The sequence below is a fragment of the Syngnathus floridae genome, chromosome 1 (genome assembly GCF_059516105.1).
Source record: "Syngnathus floridae isolate MCC-2025c chromosome 1, RoL_Sflo_1.0, whole genome shotgun sequence".
Lineage (NCBI taxonomy): Eukaryota > Metazoa > Chordata > Actinopteri > Syngnathiformes > Syngnathidae > Syngnathus > Syngnathus floridae.
In genome coordinates, this window is record NC_142413.1 from 5,915,492 (window position 1) to 5,942,277 (window position 26,786).

Consider the following 26,786-nt stretch of genomic DNA (forward strand, 5'->3'; position numbering starts at 1 on the left):
GTGCGTTTGCTCAGAAGGAAGTCAAAGTATACCAGAATGATCCTCTTCCAGGGGAGCTGGCTCCGTTCTCATCACCGCCAAGCTCACCTGGGAGGTGACCCGTCAAGAGGAAAAGCATTACCAGAAGGGGCGGATGCTCTATTCGTTTGAAAAACACACATTGATAGTTTCTACTGTCCAAATTTATTTGATGAGAATGTTGACCAAGGCTGTATCCGGCTGCTGCACTCGACCTAATTGGAGGAGGTGCCGATAACCAGTGGCAGGCCTGAGCAATTTAGTGCCCTAGGCAAGGTTTTACCTGGCCGTGGTCGTGGTGCGCAGCGTATACACCACGCAGACTCGTGGAAAAGTCTAAACTTTTTGGAAAAGGGCATGCAAGAAAGTTTGATACAAAAATCCCACCTGTCTTTAAAAAGTAATTTTTGGGGAAAAGTGCATGCAAGAAGGTTTAATGCAAAAACCCCACCTGTCTTTAAAAAGTCAATTTTTTTGAAAAGTGCACGCAAGAACGTTTGATACAAAAATCCCACCGGTCTTTTGGCAGAAAAGTGCATGCAAGAACGTTTGATACAAAAATCCCACCTGTCTTTTAGCAAAAAAAATAAAAGTCAATTTTTTGAAAAGTGCACGCAAGAAAGTTCGATCCAAAAACCCCACCTGTCTGCAAAAAGGAAAAAAGGTCCATCAATTTGATAGAAAAGTGCATGCAAAAACGTTACATCCACTCATCTCAATCTGTTTGTTGTGTGACGAGTGAAATGGCCCGCAATACATCGCCCCGTTGGCCCAGAAGATGGCGCCGCGCGCGCGCTTCATCGACATCCAGCTTATTCTTACACTCCAACACAGTAGATGGCGGTAATGTATCTTGAAGCTGTTGCCCCGCCGTAAAACAAAACAAAACAAAACAAAGAAGAAAAAGAAGACCTGATTCTCATATCGCGATGCAAGCAGATGATCTTCTTTCAAAGCAGACTCCAGGCAAACGATTATTTCGCAGAATGACGTGAGTAGTATTTTTCAAACAAATACATATACGTCAATACTTGAGGTTATTGTAGCGCGATATACGTCTCGTACGTAGCTTAATGGTTCACGGTGGTACTCTGGGGAAAACAGCAAAACGACTTCAAGTTGGTGACCTTTTACAACCACAAGCAAGGCAAACAACACCATGAAAACATTTTCATCGTTTTTTTCCACTCTTTTCGTGGCAACCTCAAGTAGCGAGCAGGTGGATCGGCCACTTCTTTAGGGACAACAAGGAGGTAGACGCTATTTTGGTTTTGTGCTGTTAGTGGAAGAGGCAAACATATTAAAAGCGATCACTTCGACAGTTGAAGGGAACCCACATCTTTTGTTGTTGTTGTTGTTGTTGGCACATGAGAGTTAGACGAGAACGTTCAATGTCAACAAGTTTAACGTCCTTTCATGTTCAAAACCCGTCATCAGTCGTCACCAAAATGTATTTTCACGTATCTACTCATGCCCACATCGAATATCTGAAAGTGGACATAAGTAGAGATGTCCACATGCAATTTGAGGACAGTTGACATAGATATGAAGGATGAACCTGAACACGTCAGTACTCAGCCACCAAGGCTCAATTTTTCCATCAACTTGAAAACTTAACTTGTTGTGACACAGTTCTACTTGTGCACTGAATTGTCTGATTGGTGAGGACAATCAGCCTTCCATAGCAAAGTTAACTGAAGACAAAGAACGTAAGCACAATGATCATTATTATCGCCCTCCATGGCTCCAGCAGGAGTTTCCACAGAAGAGCACGGTGGCGGCGCCGGTGGATCCATGAACGGCGGTGGTGTGGGGAAGCCGGCAGACCCCAAGGAGGACCCGCTGCTGGGGTTGGGTAGCTTCGAGGACTTCAACACCATCGACTGGATCCGGGAGAAGAGCAAGGGTCGCGACAGGCATCAAAAAGTACCATCTGCCCTATTTTTTCGTCTTGTAGGTGCTTTGTTGACTTGGTGGCTGACTTTGTGGCTCTTGTTTTGTTTGTGTGTTTGTTTAGATTAGCAACAAAAGGAAGGAGTCGCTGTCAGCTTTGTTGCTCAGCATCAGCTACGCCTTCTCGGGATGGCTGCTCATGCTTCTGGTAGGCCTTATGTCAGGTTCGTACGCGTGGTCGTTACCTCCATCAAGTTCACATCACATTCACGTCAGTGTAGACCAAAATGCTTTTTTTGTTTGTTTTGGCCTTGGCAGGCGCAGTGGCAGCTGGCATCGACTTTATGACCCGCTGGCTGTCGGACATGAAGGACGGCGTGTGTTTGACGAGCTTCTGGTCCAACCATGGACACTGCTGTGCCACCTCTCGCCAGAACACCTTTCTGGAGCGTGAGCGCTGTCCAAAGTGGCAGAGCTGGTCTCTGCTTATCACTGGGACATCCCAGGTAATGGAGCATCTCTGCAAATGAGACAAACAATGCTTACCCTCAGTCATAAATGTGCCGACACAACGAGAACGAGGGAGGGGGGGCACAGACAGACGAGCCTGCAGTTTCAGAGTTTTGTAATTCAAGCCAAAAATCTTGTGTGTTTGTGCATGTGTGTGTCAGGGTGCATTTGCCTACACCGTGGACTACCTGATGTACATGTTCTGGGCTCTTCTCTTTGCCTTCCTGGCCGTGGTGCTAGTCCGGGCTTTTGCTCCGTACGCAAGGGGCTCCGGAATCCCTGAGGTGAGTCGACTCTTGGTCTCACTTTTGTCGAAACGCTCACCTGTGGCTGTTTTTTTTCCTGTCTGCTTTAATGTGACTTTGGTCTTCCAGATTAAAACCATCCTGAGCGGTTTCCGTGTCCGAGGCTATTTGGGCAAGGGCACGCTGATCATAAAGACGATGGCGCTGGTGTTGGCTGTGTCATCTGGGCTCAGCCTGGGCAAGGAAGGGCCGCTGATCCATGTGGCTTGCTGCTGCGCCAACATCCTTTGTCACTACTTCACCAAATTCCGCCTGAACGAGGCCAAGCGGAGAGAGGTGTCAAAAATGATACTTGGACATAGCGCTAGCCATAAATTGGGCCTCGGCCAAATCATCCATCAATTTATTCAACTTCTTTTGTTTCACGGCAACTATTTCATGGTCATTGTTTGCAAACTAACCGTTTTTTTTGCAGGCGCTGTCTGCAGCCGTGGCCGTGGGCTTGTCGGTGGCATTCGAAGCTCCGATCGGTGGCGCCCTGTTCAGCTTGGAGGACGTGAGCCTCACCGGTGCCTTCTGAACAAGCGAGGTGTGCCCCCGTGCTAAATATGTCGGTTGCTTGTTGCAGGTGACTTACTACTTCTCCCTGAAAACTTTGTGCCGTTCGTTTTTCGCCGCCCTGGTGGCCGTCTTCACGCTGCACTCCATCAACCCATCCGTCAGCGGCCACCACGGTCCGTTCAATGTGAACTTCCACGCTGGCTGGCACCCTGTAGAGCTGGTGCCCTTCATCCTCTTGGGCGTATTTGGAGGCCTGTGGGGGGCGCTCTTCATCAAAGCCAACCTTGCGTGGTGCCGCACACGTGAGAGCTTCCAGAGAGAGCTGGTGTACGTGCGAGAGAGTTGCTAAGCACGTGCCCGTGTCCGTCCCCCGCAGATAATTCGACCCGTCTGGGCCGTTACCCGGTGATAGAGGTCCTGTTGGTGACGGCGCTGACCGCCTTGTTGGCCTTCCCAAACGTCTACACCAGGATGAGCGGAGAGGAGCTCATTTCCAAACTCTTCGATGATTGCTCGCTGTTCAATTCCTCGCAGCTCTGCGGACACCAACAGGTTGGCGTGCTCTGTGCCTGCCTTTGCTGCGGCTGGCTGATTCAGTGCTTGCGTACGCCCATCAGCCCACCAACACGTCCCAAAGCGGCACAGGCAAAGATGTGGCACAATGGCCAGCTGAAGAAGGTCTACGCATGGCTTCGTGGCAGCTGGCTCTGGCCTTGCTCTTCAAAATGATCACCACCATCGGCACGTTTGGCATCAAGGTCTTCTGCGCACACAGGCGCGCACCCACATGCATTTTTTTTTCCTCCAACAAAATGTGAATTCATGGTCACGTTTGTGTGTGCGCTGTAAGGTTCCTTCGGGCGTGTTCATTCCAAGCATGGCGGTGGGGGCCATTGCGGGACGGCTGCTGGGCGTGGCCATGAAGCAGCTGGCCTACTACCATCACGACTGGTTGCTCTTCCGAGGCTGGTGCTCGCCTCGCTCCGAATGCATTGCCCCGGCCCTCTATGCTGTAGTGGGCGCCACCGCCTGCCTCGGTAAGACAACCTGCCTGATCTTAACGGTTGTAAGGACTGGAAAAGGGATGAGCAAGTCCATTTATGGGCCTTGACACTTGTTGACACTTCAACCTCGGTCGGTGTTTCGAAACTCCAAGTCAGACCGGATACAGGTTTCAGCCACTAGAGGGCGCTGCTTTGTCTCGTGTGCTTACATGCCTTGGCTTTGAATGCGAGATGAACTTTTGTACAAGAAAAAGTAGAAAAATTAGAGAGAGAATGCAGGCTCTTTGGGAGTGTTCAAAATAAAAAATGTAACAAAAAATTATAAGCTATAACTCTTTTTATTTTCAGTCATTTAATAATACAAATGGTCACAAGATATCGCACTTCACAAATGAATTTTAAATGTAGAAAAAAATAGTTTTTCAAATTTCAAGTTTTCAGCAATATGTGAGATTTTGTTGCTTTGCTTATGTTGCTCGACAGCTTACTGATTTCCAGACATGAACATTCCAGTTTGTTTTTTGCTGTTCCGCAGTCTGGCAGATTTTTTTGTTTTTTTATGCTCGTTGCTGTTTTTCATTCTTTAATACTGTACATAGTGTTTTTCCTTGCTTTTGCTCTTTTGCAACATTTGTTTTTTTTCTGCACACAAGGTGGATTTGCTGTGGAAGCCTCAATATTTTGTCTCCTTCACTTCTGTAATTATCCCGCAAGGTCAAAGGTCCCTTCTAAGACGCACCTTCGTATTCGCAGGTGGCGTCACGCGTGTGACCGTGTCCCTGGTGGTGATCATGTTTGAGCTGACGGGAAAACGGGAGCACGTCATCCCGCTCATGGCCGCCGCCTTGACCAGCAAATGCGTAGCCGACATATTTGGACGGGTGGGAATCGACGAGGTGAGGCGTGCGTGCGTGCGTGCGTGACGTTCAAGCTGCAAGTCCGAGTTTGCCCGTGTTCTCATCAGGCGCTCATCCGCCTCAGAGGTTACCCGTTCCTGGAGCCCAAAGTGGACCTTGAGCACAGCAGCATGGCCAAGGACGTGATGAGGCCCACAAAGTCGGACCCCGACCTGGTTGTGCTCACGCAGGACGGCATGACGCTGGGCCAGGTGGAGGTATGCACTCACGCAGACAGAGACAGACTTGAAGCTAGTCTTAAAGTACCGGACGCTTGCTCAGCTGGAATATAAAGTGTCATTTATTTTATATTGAATGTACTTAATTATTGATATTGCGTTGACCTTGAATGACTTTGTCGGTGGGTAGGCGCTAGTGACGAGCACATGTTTCAGCGGCTTTCCGGTGGTCGTCTCCCGGCAGTCCAAGAGGTTGGTGGGATTCGTGCTCCGAAGCGATCTCCTCATAGCCATAGGTATGTGTGCGCGCATGTCCAGGTGTCCACTTTGGCTAGAAATGAAGTCACTTGGTGCTCTCTCGCTTCCATCCAGATAATGCTCGTCAGTGGCAGAAGGGTGTGGTCAGCGCATCCCAGGTGCTTTTTAGACAGCACGTCCCCACCCAGCCTCCCGAAGCCCCCCCTTATATCCTCCTCCGGGACATCTTGGACCTTAGCCCCTTCACCATCTCTGACCGCACGCCCATGAGCATCACTGTTGACATCTTCCGCAAACTGGGCTTGCGACAATGCTTGGTCACCCGCAACAGGTAAGAGAACCCCCAATATGGTAAAACCTGACTGCTCACATTCTCACGTACTTGGCCAATCCGAGAGTTCAGTGCCATCAGGCTTGCATGTTGTGAAAAAAGAATGCAACATTGAAGATGGCTTGTGTACTTTTGCTCTGTTTTGGCTCTCGACCAACATGATTCTTTTTGCGTATGAGTATTTTTATGTTGCAAATTCCATTGACAGTTATGGAATGCGAGTTGTGTATATTTCATTTCTCTTGTTTATTTTCTGGAGTCAGTCATAGAAATGATCTGATCCACGCGAGGTGCGGAAGTTGAAGCTCTAATTGTCGTCATAGCTCCCCCTGAAGCAGTTTAGCGTTTTGAGTCGGCGTGGTTCGTGTTGTTACAAGTTGCCCGTCACACTTGACTTGCTGTTTCATGACCTCCTGTGTTGTGTGGTCTGGCCTCATTCAGCTTGTCCTTTGTCTCCTGTTTGTGTGGCTTAGGAAGCTTCTGGGCATTGTCACCAAAAAGGATACCATCAAATACATGATGCAGGTAGCCAACAGAGACCCCAACTCCCATCTCAAGTGAATGCTTGGATCCAGTACTACTCTTTTTTTTTTTTTTTTTCACCTCACACAAAAGTGACAACAACGTGATCCGTTTGGAAGTCTGGCACCTGAACAAAAAGGAAATGTCACGTGGAAGCAGGCAGGGCCTCTGGAATATTTTACATCTGCTCCATTTTTTGTTGTTGTTGTCATCCTTCCGTGCGAAGGAGTGCGCAGCTTCCGCCTCCTCATCCAGCCCGCAGAGGATTTGTAAGCCGATAGAAGAATGCAGGACGTCAGAGCAGATAATGTTTGCGAATCTTTGTGCCTGCCCTGTGCCTGTCGGACGAGGCCAAACAGAGTGCTCCGAGTCGGGCCTGATGGATTGCCCCTCCCTCCTCCCCCCAAGCTGCCGATGCCTTCAGTGTGAGAAAGACCGAGTCGAGGGAACAAATAATGAACAGAAATCATGTCGAATATGTTCAACAGTTCACCCTACAAAATTATTTTTCTGACTTCATTTGATGTCTAACGCGGTTCACAAAATATCAACCTTGTGAATGATTGTAATGAGGCGTAATGGCCAGCAGGTGTCAGTAGTGCCCTGGATAAGAGCATACAGAGTACTCTGTGTTAGAATAAGCCAACGATGTGGGAATAAGTGGTCTCGTTATTGGCAGTTATCAGAGCAAGTGTACCGCGCGATTACAAAATGGCGGAAAAGGCACAGAGATACTCAGTCACTCACAGTCGAGGTAAGCGTAAACTTCCCCCCATGTTTTTAGTAATGTCCTTCAACTTTTAGTAACTTCAAAATGACTAATTCTTTATAAGATCTTTTGCCACTCGTATGTACTGTACATATTGCACACTAAAGTTAATCGCTATGTGAGTTAGCGGAGAGAAATAAACTGGATTAAAGAACAAACGGTGGTAAACAAATGTCAATGCAAGTCTGAAATGCAGAAAATATGTTCATGTGTGTGTGTTACTGCAACACAACTGTTTTTCGGGTAACGTACATGTTTCCATACATTAGCTGATAGGACAAGGAAAAGCAAAATGATATTCTTGACTTAATTTTGGAATAAGTAAATGTATTTGTATGGTATTTTTTGTTTAAGTTGTAAAGGTCACGCTAAGGCCAAAGGTCTAGAAAGGGCTGGCTGGTGTCATGCAGTCTGGGAACTATATAGAATCCCCCATCTCAATAAATGAACTTAAAACATTTTTTGGCACTACCTTTTTTTGTCCATAAATATTTGGTCAATATTAAAATTTTAAATAAGATACTTGAAAATACATTGCTTCATAATTGCCTCTTCTGATTTTTTTCTTTTTTTTTTGAAAAAAAAATACTGTTCATATATTTGAGTTGTAATAAAAGCAGGAAATATTGGTATCAAAGTGTAACTTGAAATATATCCTTTCAAAAAATCCCTCAATTTTGTGCACACTTTCTTCCATGGCCATCTTTAATCCTACTTGTATAATTCAACTACCTGGTGGGATTCAGTGAAATGTTAAAACATGATAGATGACAAATCCAAATCAAAGCCAAAACAAACTAAATCTAAAGTTTATCATCATTTGAATCATTCATGCAAGGCTTGGCAGGCATAAGTGATGCTTTTATGCTGACAGAATTAGCTCCATGTTGTTGGCAACAGGCCAGAGAATGAAGGGCAGACAAGTTTTTGTTTCTTTGGGTCTTGGGGAGGGAACCCAGAAGTTGACAATGGGCGTTGACTCCCCTGACAAGATCTGCACTTGGTTGCGATGCCCCAATGGTACCACCTAACTCCCACGTGTGGAACTACACAAAGAGCAACACAAGTATTCCATCAGTGTGCTCTGATCTGTCCGCCTGATCCCCAAATTGTGCACTAAGCCAAGCGCTGTGATCCCGGATGGCTCGAGCACGATGCTACGAGAAATTGGGGGCCCCCAACCGTTGGCGGGAGAGCGCCCCTTTTGTGGACTGTAAACGACACATCCAATGGAACACTCTTTGACGTCACCTGGGATTCCACCAGGCCATTCTTCTGCAAAAAAGGTCCAGAAATCCCCAATACTCTACATGCCTCAACTGCAGCGTGAGGCTCGAATTTGCTGAAATACGTATTTGCTGGCCGCTGTGGGGCAATGGTCTTGTGATCATTTGTATAATACTGTTGGACACAAACTGAAACATCTGGAGGCCTCAACCTAACAAGGAAGGTCTGCGCACTTTGCTCAAGATGTCTGAGCCAAAATAGCTGTCGAGAGACAACATCCACTTGTGCACTTGATTTGAACGGTCTCCGCTAGAAGGTATTTGCAGCGGGAGGCAGGGAGGGGGTGTGCGGAATGTGTGCGGCGTCTCGACGGCCGGCTTGTATTCCCGCGCCGGCTGACACTTCACATGGGGCTCGAGTTACCCACCTGACTTGCTCTCACACGCGTTCTGCGCCTCCCCTCCGGCCCCATCCCGTCACCTTGCACTTTCACTTGGAAGGGGGGGGGGGCTGTTGCACAATGAAGTGAGCCAGTCCTGGGTTCCCATGGCCGCCGCCATTGTCTGGCAAGCCTTACAAGTGGCTCAAAGCATTTGGCTGCGCCAACGCCAGTTCAAGGTGTCACCCTACACCCCAAAGTGTCACATCACCCACACGTGACGCATGCGTGCATATTTGCAAACGCGTGCTTGTGTGTTGAATGCAACCCGAGCGGCTGTGCGGTGTTGCGTGTGCCGGCTTGGCTTCACCCGAGGTGTTTTCCCACAGCCTCAGTCGCTCACGTAAAGCAAAATGACGCCGTTGACCTTTGTCGCCGAAACATGTCGAGATGTCCACTCCAAGCGTTTGTCTTGATTATTCGCAGGTCTTTTTCATCTTGTTAAATATGCAAAAAATGTTATGGAGTGCTATCGTGAACACAGTCGTCACTCCACTGAGGTAGAAGGAAAGCTCGACTTCTGGCTTCTTGTTTAGCACTGTACTTTCAGGGGAGCAACTTACTTGAGGGGCAGTTTGCTACCAGACTGCATTTCAGGTTTCCAAGACTTTTGGGCGTGCGTGGGCATTCCCAGGCGCATTTGGCTCCGGCTTCCTGCGACTAAGCCTTTTGTGACTTCGTGTGGAGGGGGGAAGCCTTTTCAAAGACCTTATCAAGCCCTCAGTAATGCTTGAGGCTTTATTGCATTGTTTGAGGTGCCCTGCCAGGGATTGCGATAGCATGACGATAGCGCGACTCCCACCGCTTTTGCAATGGCCGGTAGTCGGGCCAGTAGGGCCGCAACCAAAGTATTGTTGTGTGGCTTTCAGCCCGCAGTTCTTGCCTGGCCCCGCTTCGTCTCCTCAGGATGTTTGGGGATCCGCGTGGGTAGACACGCACGCGTTTGAGAAGTCATTTCCTGATTTGCTTGAAGGAAAACAGTGCAAAGCGGCTAATAAAAATAACCTGGCAGCGCCGGCCGTTGTTGATAAATGACGACGTGTGTGAGAAAGTGAGACGGCGGCTTCAGATAGTGCCTGCTCGGAGGTAAGCGGGCGCAGGATGGGTGGCGAAGGTTCAACGATCACACTCGGCCTTTTGTGAACGCCGAGCAAGATTCTCGACCTCATTTCGACACGTCAATCATTGTTTGGATGTCCGTGGACGTCGGCCCTCTTACATCAGCGCCTCGTGTGGCGACCGCCACGCTTGCTTCGTCTTCAACGGGTCGTCAAACGGCGGGAGCTTGACGGCCGAGAGCCGCGCGTCGCGCTGCTTGTGGCTCGTGCCGCGAGCTGCACTTCAAACTCAAGCGGGACGACGGTCCTCCGAATTGAGCGGCTCGAGTGGGGTCAAGTCATGACCTGATCAAGTCTCACGCAAGTTAGCTCGGTCACAACAGATGTTTGCAGTCTGCGCGTGGCTTAGTTAGCCCGCATGTTTGCATGGCATCGTTTTTGGAAAGGGCCCAAAGCAGTTGGCATGCGGTCGTTTTTGATCCTTTTTGCTTAACCGGCATTTTGCCCTTTTCATGTTTGGCAACAGATGAGCTTAACAAGTTCAAATTTTCAAGGCCACAGCAGCCTACTGGCTTTTCTTGTGACCGATGATAAAGTTGCGGTCTCAGCATGCTGCCGTTTCCCGTTTTGATTAGAAATGATCAAAGAAATTGGCAGGTCGACGACCGCTTGACAACAAATAATGTTGCCGCACAACTTGAAAAGCACGTTTGGAATTGGCTTTTGTTCTCCTTCCAAGCGCTCCTCATCTAGCATTTTTTATTTTATTTTTTGACAAAGAGGCGTAACTCAGCACTTGTGTTTTATGCCCGAAATGTCACATGTTGACATTTTGAGCTCATGTCGTGCGAATATGAGATGCACGTTGTAGTATCATCAGAGTACATAAAGTCCCGCTTCTGAGCTTTGCACATCTTTGCGGCCAAAGAACAAACCTTCATATGTTCTTCTAAATGCCAAAGAAGAAAACAAATGGTGCTGGCCTGCTTCTAATCCATCATCTAAGCCCTCGCACCGCTCATTGATTGGCTTCATGTCCGTGCACGACGTTTTTACAACACCGGAAAGAAAGGCATAACATTCCTCTTTAATGATTGCGAGGCCACAGGCGGAAACATCTCAGTTGAAGGCCTGTGAGAGTGGTGTCAAATTTGCAACTCGGGGGCCCTGTCTGGCCCTTTGCGTCATTTTGTGGGGCCTCTAAATAGTCTCACGCAATTGGGATTCTTTGATTCATTTTGGCACAAAATCTGTCCCAAAATGTACATTTTCATTTTTAATTGGATTCTGAAAGTATAAATAGTAGTCGTAGTAATAGTAAGGGAGTTGCACAAGTGTTCACACCCTCTTGAAACTGGGGATTTTACCTGTTCAAACTTTTGGAATGGGAGTCACACCCGCCACCATTTCAAATGGCTTTGAAATTCAAAGGTTCTAACGTGTTTGTGTCGCATCTTGCAGCACCCTCTGGGAGGGATGTCACAATTCACGGCACAGACTAGCAACACGCGACAACAACCTCTCGTCATCTTCATATGTCGTGCGCATGTTGGCGATATAAAAGTCTTCCATAGAGAAGAAAAAGAAAACACTTGAAATCACACAATGAATGTGTGCTTGAACTTTGCGGCCATGATTTCAAAAGGTCAACACAAGTTTCAAAAGAATGGAGGAAGGGCGTGAAGCAATGTGGCGCCTGCCAGCTGGTGTGTGTGTGTGTGTGTGTGTGTGTGTGCGTGCGTGTGTGTTTGTGTGTGTGTTCAAACGGGCATGTTTTAGATGTTACCCTCCCGATTCAAATGATCAGGATCTGGTAAGCTGATCATTTGAATCAGGTCTGTGCTGACTGCATGTAACATTTATTCTTTACAGGTCACATTAATGGTGGGGAAAAAAATTTGATTGTTATCTTATCATGGCCTTTTTTTTTTTCATTTTAAATCACTAAAACTTGGCTCTTTATGAACAGGGCTCTTAAGACTTTTTTCTTTTCCTTAGCAACTATCTGAGGGAAAGCAGAACAACTCTGGCCCGTGACAAAAATGAGTTTGACAGGCGTGCCTATCGGAGCAAACGGCAACAAGAGGTGGAAAATGTCTTTGCGAATCGCCATTTGATTCCATGAGAAAAAGAGCACTCGGATTGTTTTACAAGCCCGGGCACACTCTGCTGGGAATGCGATCTTGGGCCCAACGTGGGGAATGTGGCTCCGATGAACCGGTGCCATGTCGAGGCGGCACCAGGGTGTGGACTTTGGACTTAAATGTCCTTTATTTTCTCCGGCTAGATGGATGGATAGACTGTTATTTTATTTTTTGGGCCAGTGACATGGCCAAAACAAACGTTCTGATGCGCTGGCGTGCCAAGCTCAAGCTGACAAAGCGATCGCAACGTCGCTGTTGTTCCTTCAAACGCTCACTACTGTGGAGAACTCGTTTGAAAGAAAAGCCAAGCGGGACTTGTGGAAAGTTCTCCTCCTCCGGCTCATTGCTTTAGTAGCCCTCCCGCAGCTCAAATGTGGAACGGGGCCTTCCGGAAGCCTAACTAGGTTATCAGTCGTGCGGGCGTGTCCATACTGTAGTTGACCTTTACTTTTGATCACACCCCTAAAATTCTTCAAAAGATTCTGATAAACATGGAAAATTATGAAAATACCCTTAGGTCAAATATTTGGACTGACACATGGGGGTCCAAGCATATTGGGGTGGGGCGGCAATGGGTGTGGTCAAATGTGTATGTTTGTTGGCTGGTGACGTGTGTGCACATGCGCCGGGCTGGGTCCAGGGTGCGTCTGTAGATGTCTTCTTTGCTCTTCACTGTCTCTCCTCTAATTTGCCGGACAAACTGTTTGGCTTGCTCCAAATGAGCAGCAGATGGTTCGGCTCGGAGCCGCTGTCAGCAAAATGTTTGCACGTGTTTACCTACTGCGCATTTGAAGCTGTACTAGCTGAAACGCAATTCTTTTTCAAAGTTCAGATAAACTTCATGCCCACCAGCATCAACTCACCGTGTTCTCGCTCCACAAAACATGTTTTCAAAACATTATTTTGCTTTATTGAGTACTGGACATGGTCCAAGGGTTTGATTTGTGTAGAAAATGTAAACTTTGATGAAACTTGTGCAAATGTTCCACGCTGGGCTTTGCAGGTTATGCAGGAAAGACCAGGTTTGTCGTTGGCATTGTTACTATTTACATGGGAAAGAGAAAGACAAGGCTAAACTGGTCTGGCTGCTGGTGAGCCTCGACCTAGTTTTTTTCCCTTCATCATCTGGCTCAGTCTCCTCCTCCTCCTCCTCTTCATCACTGTCCTCCCTTAAAAAGTTCCCAGTGGCTTTAAACGGTCAAATTAAAAGTTGACATGGATGACTTTTCATATCTCCACCCTTCACTGATTTCTTTATACACAATAGTCCTTACACGTGTGATTTCTCCTCTGCATTCCTTCAACGTTTTATAGTCTGTACATTCTTCGGTCCGGAGTCCAAAATTTAGGATTCCCTCACAAGACAAGCAGCAGACCCATTTTTGCTTATACATTTTTGTTTTTTTTAAAGAATCCTTCCTGGAGGATTAAAACATTGTTCATCAGCAGCCTTGCATCTTCTGCTCCTTTAGTGGTTTGCTTTGGCTCAAAGAAGTTGTTAGGACTTTGTCCCGCCTTTTCACTCTCAGAGTCCCTCGCTGATCGAGTGTTTCCGCGCATCCCTCCGAGCGATGCGAGAAACTCATCCTCCGGACCGTGGTCCTTCTCCAATTAGTTCTACGGGCTCCTCCGTCACACAGGCGCTCATAGGTCGAGTCTGAAGGCGCCGAAGTAGCTGGAAGAATCGTCCGCGTTGAGCATAGTCGGCGACGAGACCGAGACAAAAAGTTCGTCCCCGGCCCTCAGCTCAAAGAGTCCCCCTTGATAGACGGAGTGGAGGGCGTACTCGGCATCGGGCGCCCAACACTTGGTGCCGACCCCCTTTAGAAGCTGCCGGGAGGAAACGGGTTAGTCGGGAAAGGTCGGAGCCTGCGAGCGGTTCGGCCGGCATACCTGGATGGGGCTGGGGTAGGAGGTCTTCTTGTAGACGCACTGCACCAGCTGGTGGCTGACGCTGCGCTGGTCCACGTCACCGGTAGCGGGCGACGGGTAGCGGAAGTAAACCTGGAAGGGATGTCCAGGCGGCTGACTTTGGAAACGTTCAGGGAGGAGACACGGCGCGAGGAAAAGGACGCTCACCTGTGAGTACAGGTAGTAGCGGCCGTCCTGGGGAACTCGCAGCCTGCCATTGCTGAGAGTCATGTTGTGCAGGTGAGCGCCCAAGCTCCTATTGGCCCACGAGCGCACCATGTGTCGGCAGGACTGGTGCAGTCCCGCTTGAGGGTAGCCTGTTGGAGCGGAAGCCCGGGAGGTCACGTGAGGTCGCGACTAATCTCACGATGATTCCGATCGACGAGTCTCACCTTGCGACTTGTTGTCCTGTAGGGTCAAGTGGGCCGAAGGCCTTTGGACAACTGAGCTCAAGAACTTTGAGCCTGAGTTGTTGAAAGAGCGAGGCATGGTTCTGGCCACTAAGGGCACATGAAGGAAGATACAGTAAGGTTACAACCAACACCGATCTGCGTGTGCTTGTGTGCATGTGTGCATGTGCTCACCCATGAAGGTTTGTTTGGAGATGATGTTCTCAGTCACCTAGAAGAAGAAAAAGGTGGAAACAACTTTTATACCAAGCAGTGACATGATTAAGATAATATTGACACAGTTAGGAAACAGTTGTTGCATTCATTCAATTGAAATGTGTTCATTCATTAACGTCTCCGGGTCGGCCATTTTGTCACTTGATGTCGACTGAAAATGAAGAAGCGGCAGCATGTAATAATTTTACACACACCCTACAGTTGGGTACGTTTTTTTAATGTAAAATAAAAACCTAGTGCCAAATAAATCAAACAAATGTGTGTTAAATGTAACACCCATTCAACTATATTTTTTAATTGATCGACTAATTCATGTGTAATCTGCCAAAAATCGGTATCAGCCTTAAAGTATTTGTATCGTTTGGGTCCTTGTTATGATTAATCTCATTAAATAGCTTGTGAATGGATTTGTTTGGAGGATGAGCAAGAAGTCACAATATGTCCAACATTTACACATTCCTATGACCTCCCATTACTCAAGCATGGTTGGTCAGCAAGTTGTGTGAAGTCGCCCCCCCCCTCTCTGATATCCGACTCCACGGCGGTTTGGTGCGGCGTCCCTGCCCGCCGCCATCTGTTTCTTCTCACCCGTTCACCCTGTCACCGTCAACTTCACCGTTCACTTTCTTTCCCCATCACTTTTAATTCCCCGAAAGTCCCGCTTGTGTCCGTCGTGTCGCCGGGAGTCCCGGAAGCGCGCGGGCACGCCTTGTAAATCAAGCTGAGGGATCTTCCCTTGTTTTGTTTCTTTTCTACTCCCATGTTAGCAGTTTGGTGTCACAAACTTGGCCTTTCTGCTATGAATCTCCCTGAAAGGCCCGAAAAGGCGGAATGTGATGGATGACAAGTGAGCTAATGGTGACCTCCAAGTGGTGGTAGCATAGCAGCCGGCCAGCTTCTCCTTCAGCTAATACTCCAGCTGCAAATGGGACTCAATGCTTCTGGCTTCGTTCAGTCAGGTGTTGGTTTCATTTGAGAAGCTGCAAACTTCAACGCGGGAGGCTTTTGGGACAAAAGTGGCGAAGCTAGGATTTTTAATTTTTTTTTTTTATGGGGGGGAGGGTCATGGGCTGGCCAAGGATATCTCAGAGGGTCCGCAAAACAAACAAAAACAAATGTTAGCCCAATTAGAACAATCTGGTCAGGTGCCGGGGTGGGGAGGGGGGGCAAGTCCTGTCTTGCGCTCACCGGCGCGGTCGCATTGGCTTCCTATTGGCGGTCACCGTGGCCTCCTCCACATGTTTGTGCAGTCTACGGTCTCGCTCGGCCGAGCATGTCCGTCTGGGCTTTGCGTTCCTCAGGTCCTGGGAGCAGAAAATTGCCTCCTCACCCGTGAGGGGAAAGAAAATTGGCAGCACATTTGTTTCTGTGTGAACAAATGAGCTTTTCATCCTCTGGCCGGCCGCCGGGCTTCGTCTGATTCCAGAGCGGCTGGTTGTCTGTCTTCACAAGACTTAACAAAGCTGACTTATAATGAGCCACCGGGTGGACAAAAAGTGAAACCCGTCGTCGAGCTGTGTGTGCACCCGTGTGAACGCCGTTTTCTCCTTCCGGGGCCTGAAAGAAGAAATGCTTCCAATTCATCAAAAAGGCACGTCTGTGTTTTTTGTGATGCGCCAAAAACAGGCAGTATCTGGACTGAGCTCCGACGTCTCGCCATCAAACGTCATCTGGATCGTCTCCATGTGCGCCCAGTTGGAGAAAAGACAAACGTCATCTAACTTGGGCGTCGCCTCCATCGGGAAACCGAAATGAGAAAGAAACACGTCGAACAAAATGCGTCTCGGTTCTATGATTCAGTGCTCTGCGGACAGGGAGCCTTTTTTTTTTATTTCTGAAGCGTCTGACCTTAGAGGACTCTCAGAGCATGTGGCACCCATTTCTTCTTTCTCGGACGTTGAAGACAGAGAAGACAAAGAATTCCAGCACAAAGAAGCAAAAGCAAAAGCTTTGTGCAGTTCAAAACGTGACAACGGCGCACTTGCGGCAGGCAGCAAAACTGTCTGCATTCCTTCTCTGGCTGTTTCGTCAACAAACGAGCCTTTCAACTTTGCTTCCAGCGTGACCTCGCCACACCGGCGCTTCACGCTTTCCGTCCCAAAATGGAGCAAGGTCAACTTTCTCCCCACCAAGCTCGTGAATACAAGCTGTGAAAAAAAAGCTGCCGCCCGCTGCTTTATGACTTGCTGGATTTAGTGCTGCTCGAGTCTCTCTCTCTTGGGCAGGTGAAGAGCAAAAGATGCTGCTGAGAGGACGCCCCGTGCGGGGAAGAGGAGAAGGAAAGAAGGAAGGCTGGCTGGCTGGCTGGCTGGCTGGCTGGCTGGCTGGCTGGCTGGCTGGCTGGGAAAAGGCCAGCGGGAGCGACAAGCAGGCACATGAAGGAACTTTTCTCCCACAAATGAGTGGGAGCTGCAACCTAATACTTGAATGCGCCGCTCACGACTCGACAGGCCCGGGCCGGCTCGCTCTGTGTGGCGACGGCGGCGGCTTGGTGATTAATAATCCGCCGTAACAGAGTGTCGTGACATTCGCAGGAGGAAGCGGGAATGCACTAAAAGGAAATTGTTTGAGTTTCATGTCAAGTGTTCTGGGAAAGCATATAAATAGAAACACAGAATTGCTTTTATATTCTTCTGTGGTAGTTTGGCGACTTTGGAGGTTTGACGGAATGCCGAAGCTTATTTATAAACGGAGCTACCCACTTTGGGGGAATTCCTTTTCTGTTGCACACTCCACTGAGTCCCGTGTGGAAGAACGACGACGCAGAACGGCCCAACTCTGACACGAGATGATGAAAATGAAATGTTTTGCAAACGAGGAACGCCAGTCACGTGACGTTCTTTGTCCTTCCATTCAGTGTGGTCCTCCCTCCCTCCGCTCGCAGATTTGTGCTCTGGGGGCGCCCATCAAATTCTAAAAAGTCGGGTTTGTGACTCGTCATGAATCCCAACTCGATGGTGAATATTCAACTTCTGCAGCCATCAGCTGCTCAGTAGCTGCTCAGTTCGGGATGGCACTCGTGTAATTGAATTTGTTTTCAGCAGACGTTTACTAGCTCATGATGTCCTTTTTTTCTCCCTCCCTCTCTCTGCTTGCTTTTCTTTTCTCACGCACGCATCGGGAAAGTTCCGTTTGAGCCAAACAAGATGAAAAGAAAGCCAAAGCTTATCATCTTGTGTCAGCGTCACCCGCGCTCTCTCATCAAATCTAAAAATAGCATCAGGTCGAATTTAGCAATGGCTGACCTCTGATTGGTCTACGCTTGACATGACAAGGCAACCCTCCTTTACTTAATTTGAAGTGTTGGATGAGGACAAACACGCATATGCACACACACTACATATGTAAGCAGAAAAAGAAGGTCAACGGTGTTTATGTGTGAGTCATGGCTGGCGGCAGCCTGACAAAAGAACAACAGTCTTTGTCCGTCTGCAGTCAGCAAGCCAAACAACGCGCAAAGCAAAACATGCTAGCAGCTTGACTCATTTTGAAAGTGAGAGCTATGGATTCCTCCGCGACGACCTCGATTGAGAGGTGTCGTGGGACTTTACCTTGGAGATGTAGGCTTTGATGCCTTTGGCGAGTTTGATGCAAGGTTCTCCCAGGAGCTTGGCCAGCTGCTCGGGGATGTCCTGGTCCAGAGCGTTGAGTAAAGTCAGACATTTGAGCTCCTCCGTCACCCCCTGACTGCGCACCTGCACGCACGACACAAAGAAGAAACATCAGCAGCCATCTGCACAACTGATTAGGGAAAATTCCACCAAAAGTTCTGATGAGGTGTTTCAGCAGAATGACCGACCATTTCCAACAAAATGACTATCTGGGAAAACTGGCCCCAGAGCCCCCCCGTGATGCTCGGGCCCGGTGCGAGAGCGCGGCTAACGACCACGCTGAGCTAGCGTGAGCAAAGACAACAGCATGCACTTTTTTTTGTGTCTCCATGTTTTGCCGGTCCGTCCGCCTGTGGAAGTGGGTCGACGCGGTGGGGGTTGACGAGTTTGCGGGAGAGGTTAAGATTCTTCGAAGAAGCGTCAGTGCGAGTGACTCAGCCTTCTGCTCTAATGACATTCACATGTCGGAAGGAACCCCAATGTTTCCGTATTCTGCCGTTTGCTTCTTTCAGGCTTTCAACTGCATTGTTGTGTTGCTTGGATTCTCTCCAGAAGCTCGCGGCGAGGTGCTCGTGAGCCACGGCTCTGGTACTTTCTTACTCGCCTCGTTGTCACGCTTTAGAAATGTTAGCGTTTGCTTTTTCTGTCTGACAAACGGGCTTCCCGCCGCGCTGATCCGACAGATGGATGAGCAGCCAGTCTGCGCTACTTGAAGCGCTAACGAAAAACAGGTGCATTGACTGCAAGCATTGATGTTTGTCATCTTTTGACCCCAAAGTGCTGACGGCGGAGTCCAGGAGCGGGCTCACGTCCGTGCGGCTCGCCAAAACAGCCTCCCTGCTTTGCAATTGTTATTCCGTTCCGTTGTGTCCATTCACCTCGACAAGGCCAGCGGGGAGGGTTTGATCTACGATGGGAAAGGCGGCCGTGGCCGTCGTCGCGCTCGCTCGGCCAAAAAGAACAAAGGAGCAATACAAGGTGTCCAACATGCAGCCGGGGGCCCAAATGCGGCCTGGCTCATCATTTTAACGGGGTCTACTAAAGCCGATTCAGCAGCTACTTTATGGCTCTTGTATAAGTTTTATTTTTAAGGGATGAATAACTTCATCCAAAAAAGAGACTTTGAAACTTTAAAGTGAAGCGGTTAGCTAAGGTAACATTTTCTCTCGTCCTTTACCAATTAATTGATTAGAGCCATCAATGCCCCCACTGAAAACTAGAATGCGATGCCTGAGCGCAACTCGTGAATGTGTGGCTGCTGACTGGCGCCAAACCACTTCTTCTAACTTTGTCCTCCCACTGCGAGCTTTTCCCATCAAGCGCTGCGAGACAACTCGTGTCTGCGGCAGCCCAGTCTTTTTCTTCTCCGTCTCACAAGTACTCCCAAAAGTAGCCATCCAACATTGAGCCTCAACTGGAAGCTAAATGGAATTGTGGAACGCAGTTTTCCTTTGTCTACCGCCGGGCTCATTTTTGTCCACACGCTGATGGGACATCACCATGGCAACCAGAGTAAACGAGCTCATACGAAGTCTGGATGTAGCAGCTCCGACTCTCAGGAAGTGGGGAACAATACCTTACTGTTCCCACCCTGTGTGTGTGTGTGTGCGTGTGCGTGTGTGTGTGTGTGTGCGTGTGTGCGTACACCATAGCATGCACATTACATGAAAGTGCACGTCTAAATTTAGAGCCATAGCCTGGTCTGTCCCTCTTGCCTGCTGGATTTGAGTTACGTGGCCCCTCTCAACTCTCGCTAATCCTCTCAAATGAGAGCTGTGCACTGCCAAATGCAAACACACATTGACACACACACGCACACACGCGCACTCACAATACACATTTCTTCAGAGCGCTTTCCAAGGAGCCCTCAGAGATAAAGTATACTTTTCGGGTTTTGGTGTCCAGCGAAGGCCAGCCAAAAACAGACTGGCTGGGGGTGGAGGGGGTGAACGAACACACACAAACACACACACACACGCACACATACAATCATATACATGGCCAGTGGTCACAGCTGGACTTAAGGCATAAATCACTTTGGTCAAAGACTGAGAAGCTCAAATGTCAAAGTAAAAGCAAACATGGGAAGAGGTCCAACATGGCTTTGTCATGCACACGCCTGTTGCACACGCAAGTCCTCATGTGCACAGAGAACCTTGCGGAAGCATTGACAAACACAACATGATTTTGTTTTCAAGCTGTAAAAAATGAGTGTGACTTGGTGGATGGCCATGTAATTTTGTTTCTGGACTCTGACGAGCCATGAGAGGGTTAATAGATGATGCTCCATCATCATTGCTGCGTAATGAGCTGTTGTGCGTGAGTGCTGAATTCCCAGTCGAGGCGCTTCATGTGGTGCGCACGTGTGTCTGCGTTGCGTGTTCAGCAAGGCTCCAGCGAGCGTCCGCGTCCACTCAGGAATGCTGCGAGCGGCCAAACCGGTCTCAAGATGTCTTTTGTGTGCACCTGTGTGCTTGTGAGCACACACACACACACACACACACACCTATGCAACAAGACCACTCTCGGGCCTTGGCGTGCTGTCCTCTGACCCCCCATTGTCAGCCACACTGCTCTAGATTCTGTCTTGCTTTGACTGATACGCAGGGCGAACTTGTTTTAATGGCCATCAAGATAGCGATTTATATCTGACGCTCAAGGCCAAAGGTCTGTTTACGATTCTCGTAAGCGGGCCAGGAACGAGGAAACAGTTGAAAAATGGGTCAGGACTCTTGTTCGGCGCACGGCAGCATGGATCGACGTCCCACAAGCTGCATCTCGGCTCTTTGCAAATAATGCTAATGGTCGAGTATGACAAGATGGGCAAGAAGATAGTGGTCATCACATCACAGCAAATCAAAACGATGGCTTGATGTTATCGGAAAGACCCACACTTGGCATTCCGGCCGCTCTAAGGAAGCGAGTTTTTGATTTAGACAGAAGCTAAGATGACGCTTCATCGAGGGCGTCCGCTATGGTTGAGTAGCGCTCACTTGCGGCTTCGGGGGACAAAATTGAAGACGGTTGAGTGTGTCCCAGACCTTCGGGACCTCTCGGACCAGCAGCATGTGGGTGGGCTGCTATGTCTCTGGTGCTTTTGTGTGCTTTAACCTCTAAAGCCACACAAATGAGCCGGTCATAAATACGATCGAGACGTCTTGACGAGCGAGTGCCATCCATCGTCTTGTCGCGCTCGCTCCACGTGATTGGCTGCGTGCCACCTGACACATTTGCAAACGCCAGCCTCCCTGCAGTGCGACAATTACACTTGTTTGCACCAGCATCAGCGCTGTAAATCTGGCTTCGAGCCTTTATCGGGACTTGTTGACAGACAAAGGGTGCAAACAAAGTGATAACACGCCCACGCACACACGCACCCACACGCACGCGCAAATAGGCAAGTATCCAGATTTTCTGTCATCATGTGCAAGCTGCGTTGCGCTTGTCAATTTCTCGGAATGGTTTCCATTTGTGGTTTTTAATGAATGCTTCTAAATCCTTATGACGGAAAACTATTGTGCCTCAGGCATGACATGCAAACAAACGAAAACAAGCATTTCTAGAGAAAAGCGAGAAGGTGTGCTGCATTTGCCTAATCAATTGTCCAGTCATTATATTTCTATACTGATATTGAATCAGTTTTTTTATGCCACTGGGCGCTGAATTGAAATGGTTGTCGTACAGACTTCTTGTAAATGTTCGATGCAACGTTCTGGTGTCATAAAGTGATTTCCGTATCTGTGGAGGCACTGCTGCTGCTGCTGCTGCCCTACTTGTTTTTCCTCACAGCCACTTTTCAGGTCGTTGCGGCGGCACGTGTGTTGCTTGAAAGGACTTCTTGGTCTTTGTGGCAAGTCTTTTTTTTTAACATTTGGTGCATGGCACGCAATGTTTGTTTGGTGGCAATGCTGGAGAATTCCTCCTTGTCCCGTGTTGTTGCTCTCCACGGGTTGCCCTTGTTTGCTAACAGAAGGGGGTACATTCAGACAATGGGGGGTGGGGTGGGGGATTCCCCCACCCCAAACACACATATTCAGGCCTCATGCATTTCATGAGGCCTGTGAATGGCCTGAAAACAAGTTAAGAGCTGAACACACAATACGTGTAGTGTTATTGGAAGAAGAAGTTTTTTTGTGTGCTCCTCGACCGCATGTGCCCACTTGAGTGTGACTGAACTTGTTGTCATTGCGCCTCTTTGTGTCAGAGAGCGTGGCGGCGTTGGGCTTTTGGCAAATTGTGCTTGGAATAATCAAGATAAAGAGAGGTTGTTGCTGTCACTGTTCCCTTTGGGGGGTCTTATCTAGTCACATGTGTGTAATGAGGACAAACATAAGATGGTCCTTCTCCGCTGCAGCCTGTCTTTTTCCGTCGCGCCACTGACCACTGCAGCGCGTCTTTTCAAAGCTGGGCACATCTGGGGGGGGGGGGGTCTGACTTTAAATACAAAAATGCACATTTTGATTGCTTTCACTTCCCCCCCTGACCAAGAATGCTTCCAGATGGATTCGATCTTCACCTCTACAAAATTTTTGTTTGGATTGTTGCTGTGCAGAAAGGAGCATACTGCTGTGATTAAGTCCATAAATGAGCTCCAGTGCGGGGGAAAGACATCTAATTATTATGACTTCAGGAGAGAAAAATGTCCTGAGCGGGCGTCCATATTTCACTCGACTTTTACAGAGTGTGAGAGTTGAGTTGTTCTTACCTGCGAGATGGACATGTTCAGGTAGACAAAGAGCCCTGTGGTGGAAGCCACCTGCAGAACCACCACTACCGCCACCACCAGGGCCACCCACATCTTGGACGGCGCTTCCCGCCGACTTGCGCCGCCGCTGGGCCCCCCGGTCGGAACCATCATGTAGGTTGTGGACTCGCTGCTCACCGATCGGAAATAATCCTGCTGCTGCTGCTGCTGTTCACTCGGACTGGCCATGGCGCCCCCCTACCCCGCACATGGAACCCACGGGACAGCGACAACGGTGACGCTCAATGTCCACGCAAGAGGACGCCAACTTAAAGCGGGGACGTGCCCACCATGCCTGCTGGAGCGGACGAACGGATGAGTGGAACTGGCCGCAGGACGAGGCTGCAACAAGAAGCTACGGAGGGGGCTGTCTTAACCTCTTCGTCACCCGGAGGAGGGCGGGGGAGGAGGAGCAGCAGCAAGGAGGCCTGAAAGCAAACAACTTGCACCCTCTTCACACAGTGGAAAGTTGCTTTCTCTTTCGAATTGTTCTGTCTATCCATTTTGGTAGATGCTTGTATTTAGGTCACAGCACACATTTTTGCTCTGAGACTCTCGAAGGACCTAAGCGATCATACTGGACATCAATGAAAAATAACGTGGCTAAGATGACAAGGCTTAGAAGACATAAAAGAAACATGAAAGACATTAGAAGGCGTGGAGAGGCAAATTGTTCGGTGCTGCTACGCTGCTGCCATGCCTGGAGTTTTCTTTTGGCGGACAATAAACGCGCAGTGACACATTGTGGCCACACGAGAGCGCTCCAGCTCTTCAAGTAACCAAAATGAGGGCTCATGTCGTTTCTTCTGTCGTATCGATTTTTTATGCACATGAATTTTGGTTCTTTTCCTCTTGCTTTTCTTTTGTTTCTGGAAATATTTACTGAATGTTTATCAGGATTTATTAATGAATGTGTGTGGGGGGAAATGAACCCCCTGAGAAATCCTTGTCAACCGCAAGGAAGAAAATGCTAGCCCCGGCAGACTTGGGACTTTTTTTTAATTCGATAACCTAAAGAGCGGGTACGAGTGGTTTGGCCTTCCAACCCAAAAGTATCTGGTGAAACTACTTTATGAAACTTCTGAGCGGCTTGGGGTAGGCGGGAGCCAAGCAATATCCGATTTGAAATGAATCAATTTGTTGGAGAAAATTGATTGATATCTTTATTTCGAACATCCAAAACAAAAAAGAATTATTATTATTATTATTATTATTATTATTATTATTATTATTCATTCAAGAATAAACACAAAAACATAAGGAGGAAATGTTCAAATAAATAAATGATTTAGAGTATTTTTAAGTTGTGATTATTAATTATTGCTCAAGATTCCTGTTTGTGGGATGCGACGACTCAGCAGGACTGAACGTGTGCTCGTCTTAGCTTGGGTTCATGTAGAGAGAAAGAAGGCGAGTTGAGCCAAAAACATATTGCAGACACCGATGATGTTTTGGATGACGACTTGTGGGGAAAGTGCAGCGGGTGTATGTTTGGAGTCTGCAAGGTCGCACGGCGGACCGCAGACACACTCAACAAAAGGGCGCTCAGCACCTGCGAACATGACGCCTCAGGTGCTTACTGGTTAGGAGGGGAAAAACATGTTGATTTGCAGAGATGGGATCAAGTCTTAAACTTGACCAACAACACTGTTTCCACTGAAAATGAACGAAGTGTTTCCCGTTTCCTCGCCTCTGTTAAAGCTCTGCTCTGATTTTCAAATATGCGTCACCATGTTGCCGTTTTGATTTCTTCATTACATAATTTACATGTATTCTTTCACTGATTCTTCACGATGATGTATTTGGTCAGAGTGTTTGTCGTTTGATCTGAGTTTGCCTACTAAGATAAACATCTTTTGTTAAATCTGACCTGCTCTTATCATTGACAGTAGTTTTGGGGTGAATTTTTTTTTTTTTTTAATGCTGTTAATAAATGCCTTTGTTTTCAAAAAGCTTTTTTTAAATATCCATGTTTTACTACCTACTAAAGGCCCAAACTGTTTATGCAATGACCTTTACATGTCGTTTATATGACTTTGTAAAGCACAAATACTAAGTCATTTGCCATCCAACTGGTCACCCTTTGTATCTATCAGCAGCTAAGAGAGAGGCAGCTAGCTGTCACCCGAGTGCCAGGCGGCTGGGGGGGTGTTCTCCAAAGTTCTTTGGATTGTGTTATTTTCAGTGGTTGGGGCAGCCCTGATTGCTTTCGAGATGTTCCATTCGAAAAATGGCTGGTTGTTGGGATCAGCAATTTCACTTCAGTCCGTCGTCATATAGTAGCAGACAAAAAGAGTGAAGTGGAGTTTACACGATTGAGCGAAAGATGACCCAAGGAGGCCGCTGCCTAACGTTGGGCACCCCAACAGAAAAGTGCCATGTCACTCACTATTTAGGACCTGGTCCTTTTCCAGAAAGAACATAACCTACGTAGCTAAATAGCATCACTATGTTCCTCGCTCACTCGCTGTCAGTGACAGCTGTAATGTCTGCGCTAAGTGTTTTTTTTGGATCCTTGCCCTGAACCATGACGTTGAACAATCTTTGTTTTCAGGTCGCTTGCCAGTTGTTTGGAGGCTCCCTTGTTGCCGCTCTGAATTCAGAGGAGATGCAAAAGTTCAGAGGAGATGCAAAGAGGAGAACAACTTGCAAGTGGGCGGCCGGCCGCCTTAAATACCCCTCCGTTTTCTAAAGAAGAATGGTCCACATGTTCTTGGAGCGGGAAAGCGCATTTTTTTGGTCTTATTCAATGTTCAACTCCATTGATGATGTTATTTACTATTGATGGGGTGGAGTGGGGAGGTTGGCAAACGTTTTGTTGGGATGCTCTGGAAGGAAGGTGGTCAATGCCATGGGGTGAATTTGTTTGTGCAACCTTTTTGTTTTGTCTTCTACTTATTGCAATTTTTTTCAACTTGAACTTTAGCATCGGGGGTGCTGGAAAACGTTTTGTGGAAGGAAGGTGGTGAATTTGATGGTGCAACTTCGCTTTCAATCAACGCATTGGAAGGGCTTGCCTGAATTTGATGCGTTTGCTTTGCTTGCAGCGCATTGGAAGGGATTGCTCGAATTTGATGGTGCAACTTTGCATTGGTGTCGTGTATGGAGTCGAAACCGCAATAGAGTCTTCATCCCACTTGGTGGTGGCGTTTGATGTCAATGAAGCGCGCGCGCGATGTCATCTTATGGGCCAACGGGGCGATGCATTGCGGCCCATTACACAACACAGATTGAGATGAATGGATGGAACGTTTTTACATGCACTTTTCAATCAAATTGAAGGACTTTTTTTTTCAGTTTTACCAAAAGACAAGTGGGGTTTTTGGATCGAACTTTCTTGCGTGCACTTTTCAAAACATTGACATTTTTTTCTTTTTTTTTTTTTTGCCAAAAGACCGGTGGGATTTTTGTATCAAACGTTCTTGCGTGCACTTTTAAAAAAAATGGACGTTTTAAAGACAGATGAGATTTTTTAATCTAACGTTCTTGCATGTATTTATATAAAAAAAAAGCCCACCACCACCACACACACTTTTTTTTCCTGTTTTTGCCAATAAACATGAAGGTTTCAGCCGTGATGGCAAAATTCAAGTCGCTGCTTTGCTTCCCCTCGCCAACCGCTAGAGGGCGGAGCACACTGGCGCTGGCTTTTTTTCTTAAATTTTCAAACCCACCATCCGACCGGCCGTGTACGTGTACTGCATTGTATTTTCTTTCACATGTATATGAAATACTCTAATTTAATATGCTAATAATTAGGCTCGGTGGGGCACTGGTTAGCACGACTGCCTCACAGTTAGGAGGGTGCGGTTCGATTCCATCTCCGGCTCTTTCTGCGTG

The 26,786-nt window shown here is 48.0% G+C and overlaps 2 protein-coding genes across 7 annotated transcripts; one reads left to right on the forward strand and one right to left on the reverse strand.

Moving 5' to 3' along the window:
* Positions 1-876: 876 nt before the first annotated feature.
* clcn5b (Cl-/H+ antiporter 5b) lies at positions 877-7,646 on the forward strand. 6 transcript variants are annotated; one of them, XM_088374236.1, is made up of 16 exons: positions 877-1,009; positions 1,772-1,944; positions 2,036-2,135; positions 2,230-2,417; positions 2,583-2,705; positions 2,796-3,002; positions 3,142-3,222; positions 3,295-3,529; positions 3,604-3,779; positions 3,845-3,985; positions 4,078-4,264; positions 4,985-5,127; positions 5,196-5,345; positions 5,497-5,602; positions 5,679-5,895; positions 6,369-7,646. In XM_088374236.1, the coding sequence occupies exons 2-16, from the start codon at positions 1,813-1,815 to the stop codon at positions 6,454-6,456; spliced, it is 2,274 nt and encodes a 757-aa protein (XP_088230362.1). In that variant the 5' UTR covers positions 877-1,009; positions 1,772-1,812; the 3' UTR covers positions 6,457-7,646. The 6 variants fall into 6 exon arrangements, with proteins under 6 accessions (XP_088230362.1, XP_088230405.1, XP_088230385.1 ...); XM_088374259.1 differs by having other exon boundaries at positions 911-1,009; positions 1,769-1,944; XM_088374251.1 differs by lacking the exon at positions 877-1,009 and adding an exon at positions 1,078-1,271 and having other exon boundaries at positions 1,769-1,944.
* A 5,295-nt stretch (positions 7,647-12,941) lies between these two features.
* Positions 12,942-23,300, reverse strand: tnfsf10l (TNF superfamily member 10, like). The gene is made up of 7 exons (XM_088383528.1): positions 22,908-23,300; positions 18,143-18,286; positions 14,550-14,586; positions 14,358-14,465; positions 14,134-14,282; positions 13,948-14,058; positions 12,942-13,884 (listed from the first exon to the last, which is right to left on the reverse strand). The coding sequence occupies exons 1-7, from the start codon at positions 23,133-23,135 to the stop codon at positions 13,699-13,701; spliced, it is 963 nt and encodes a 320-aa protein (XP_088239654.1). The 5' UTR covers positions 23,136-23,300; the 3' UTR covers positions 12,942-13,698.
* Positions 23,301-26,786: the final 3,486 nt, after the last annotated feature.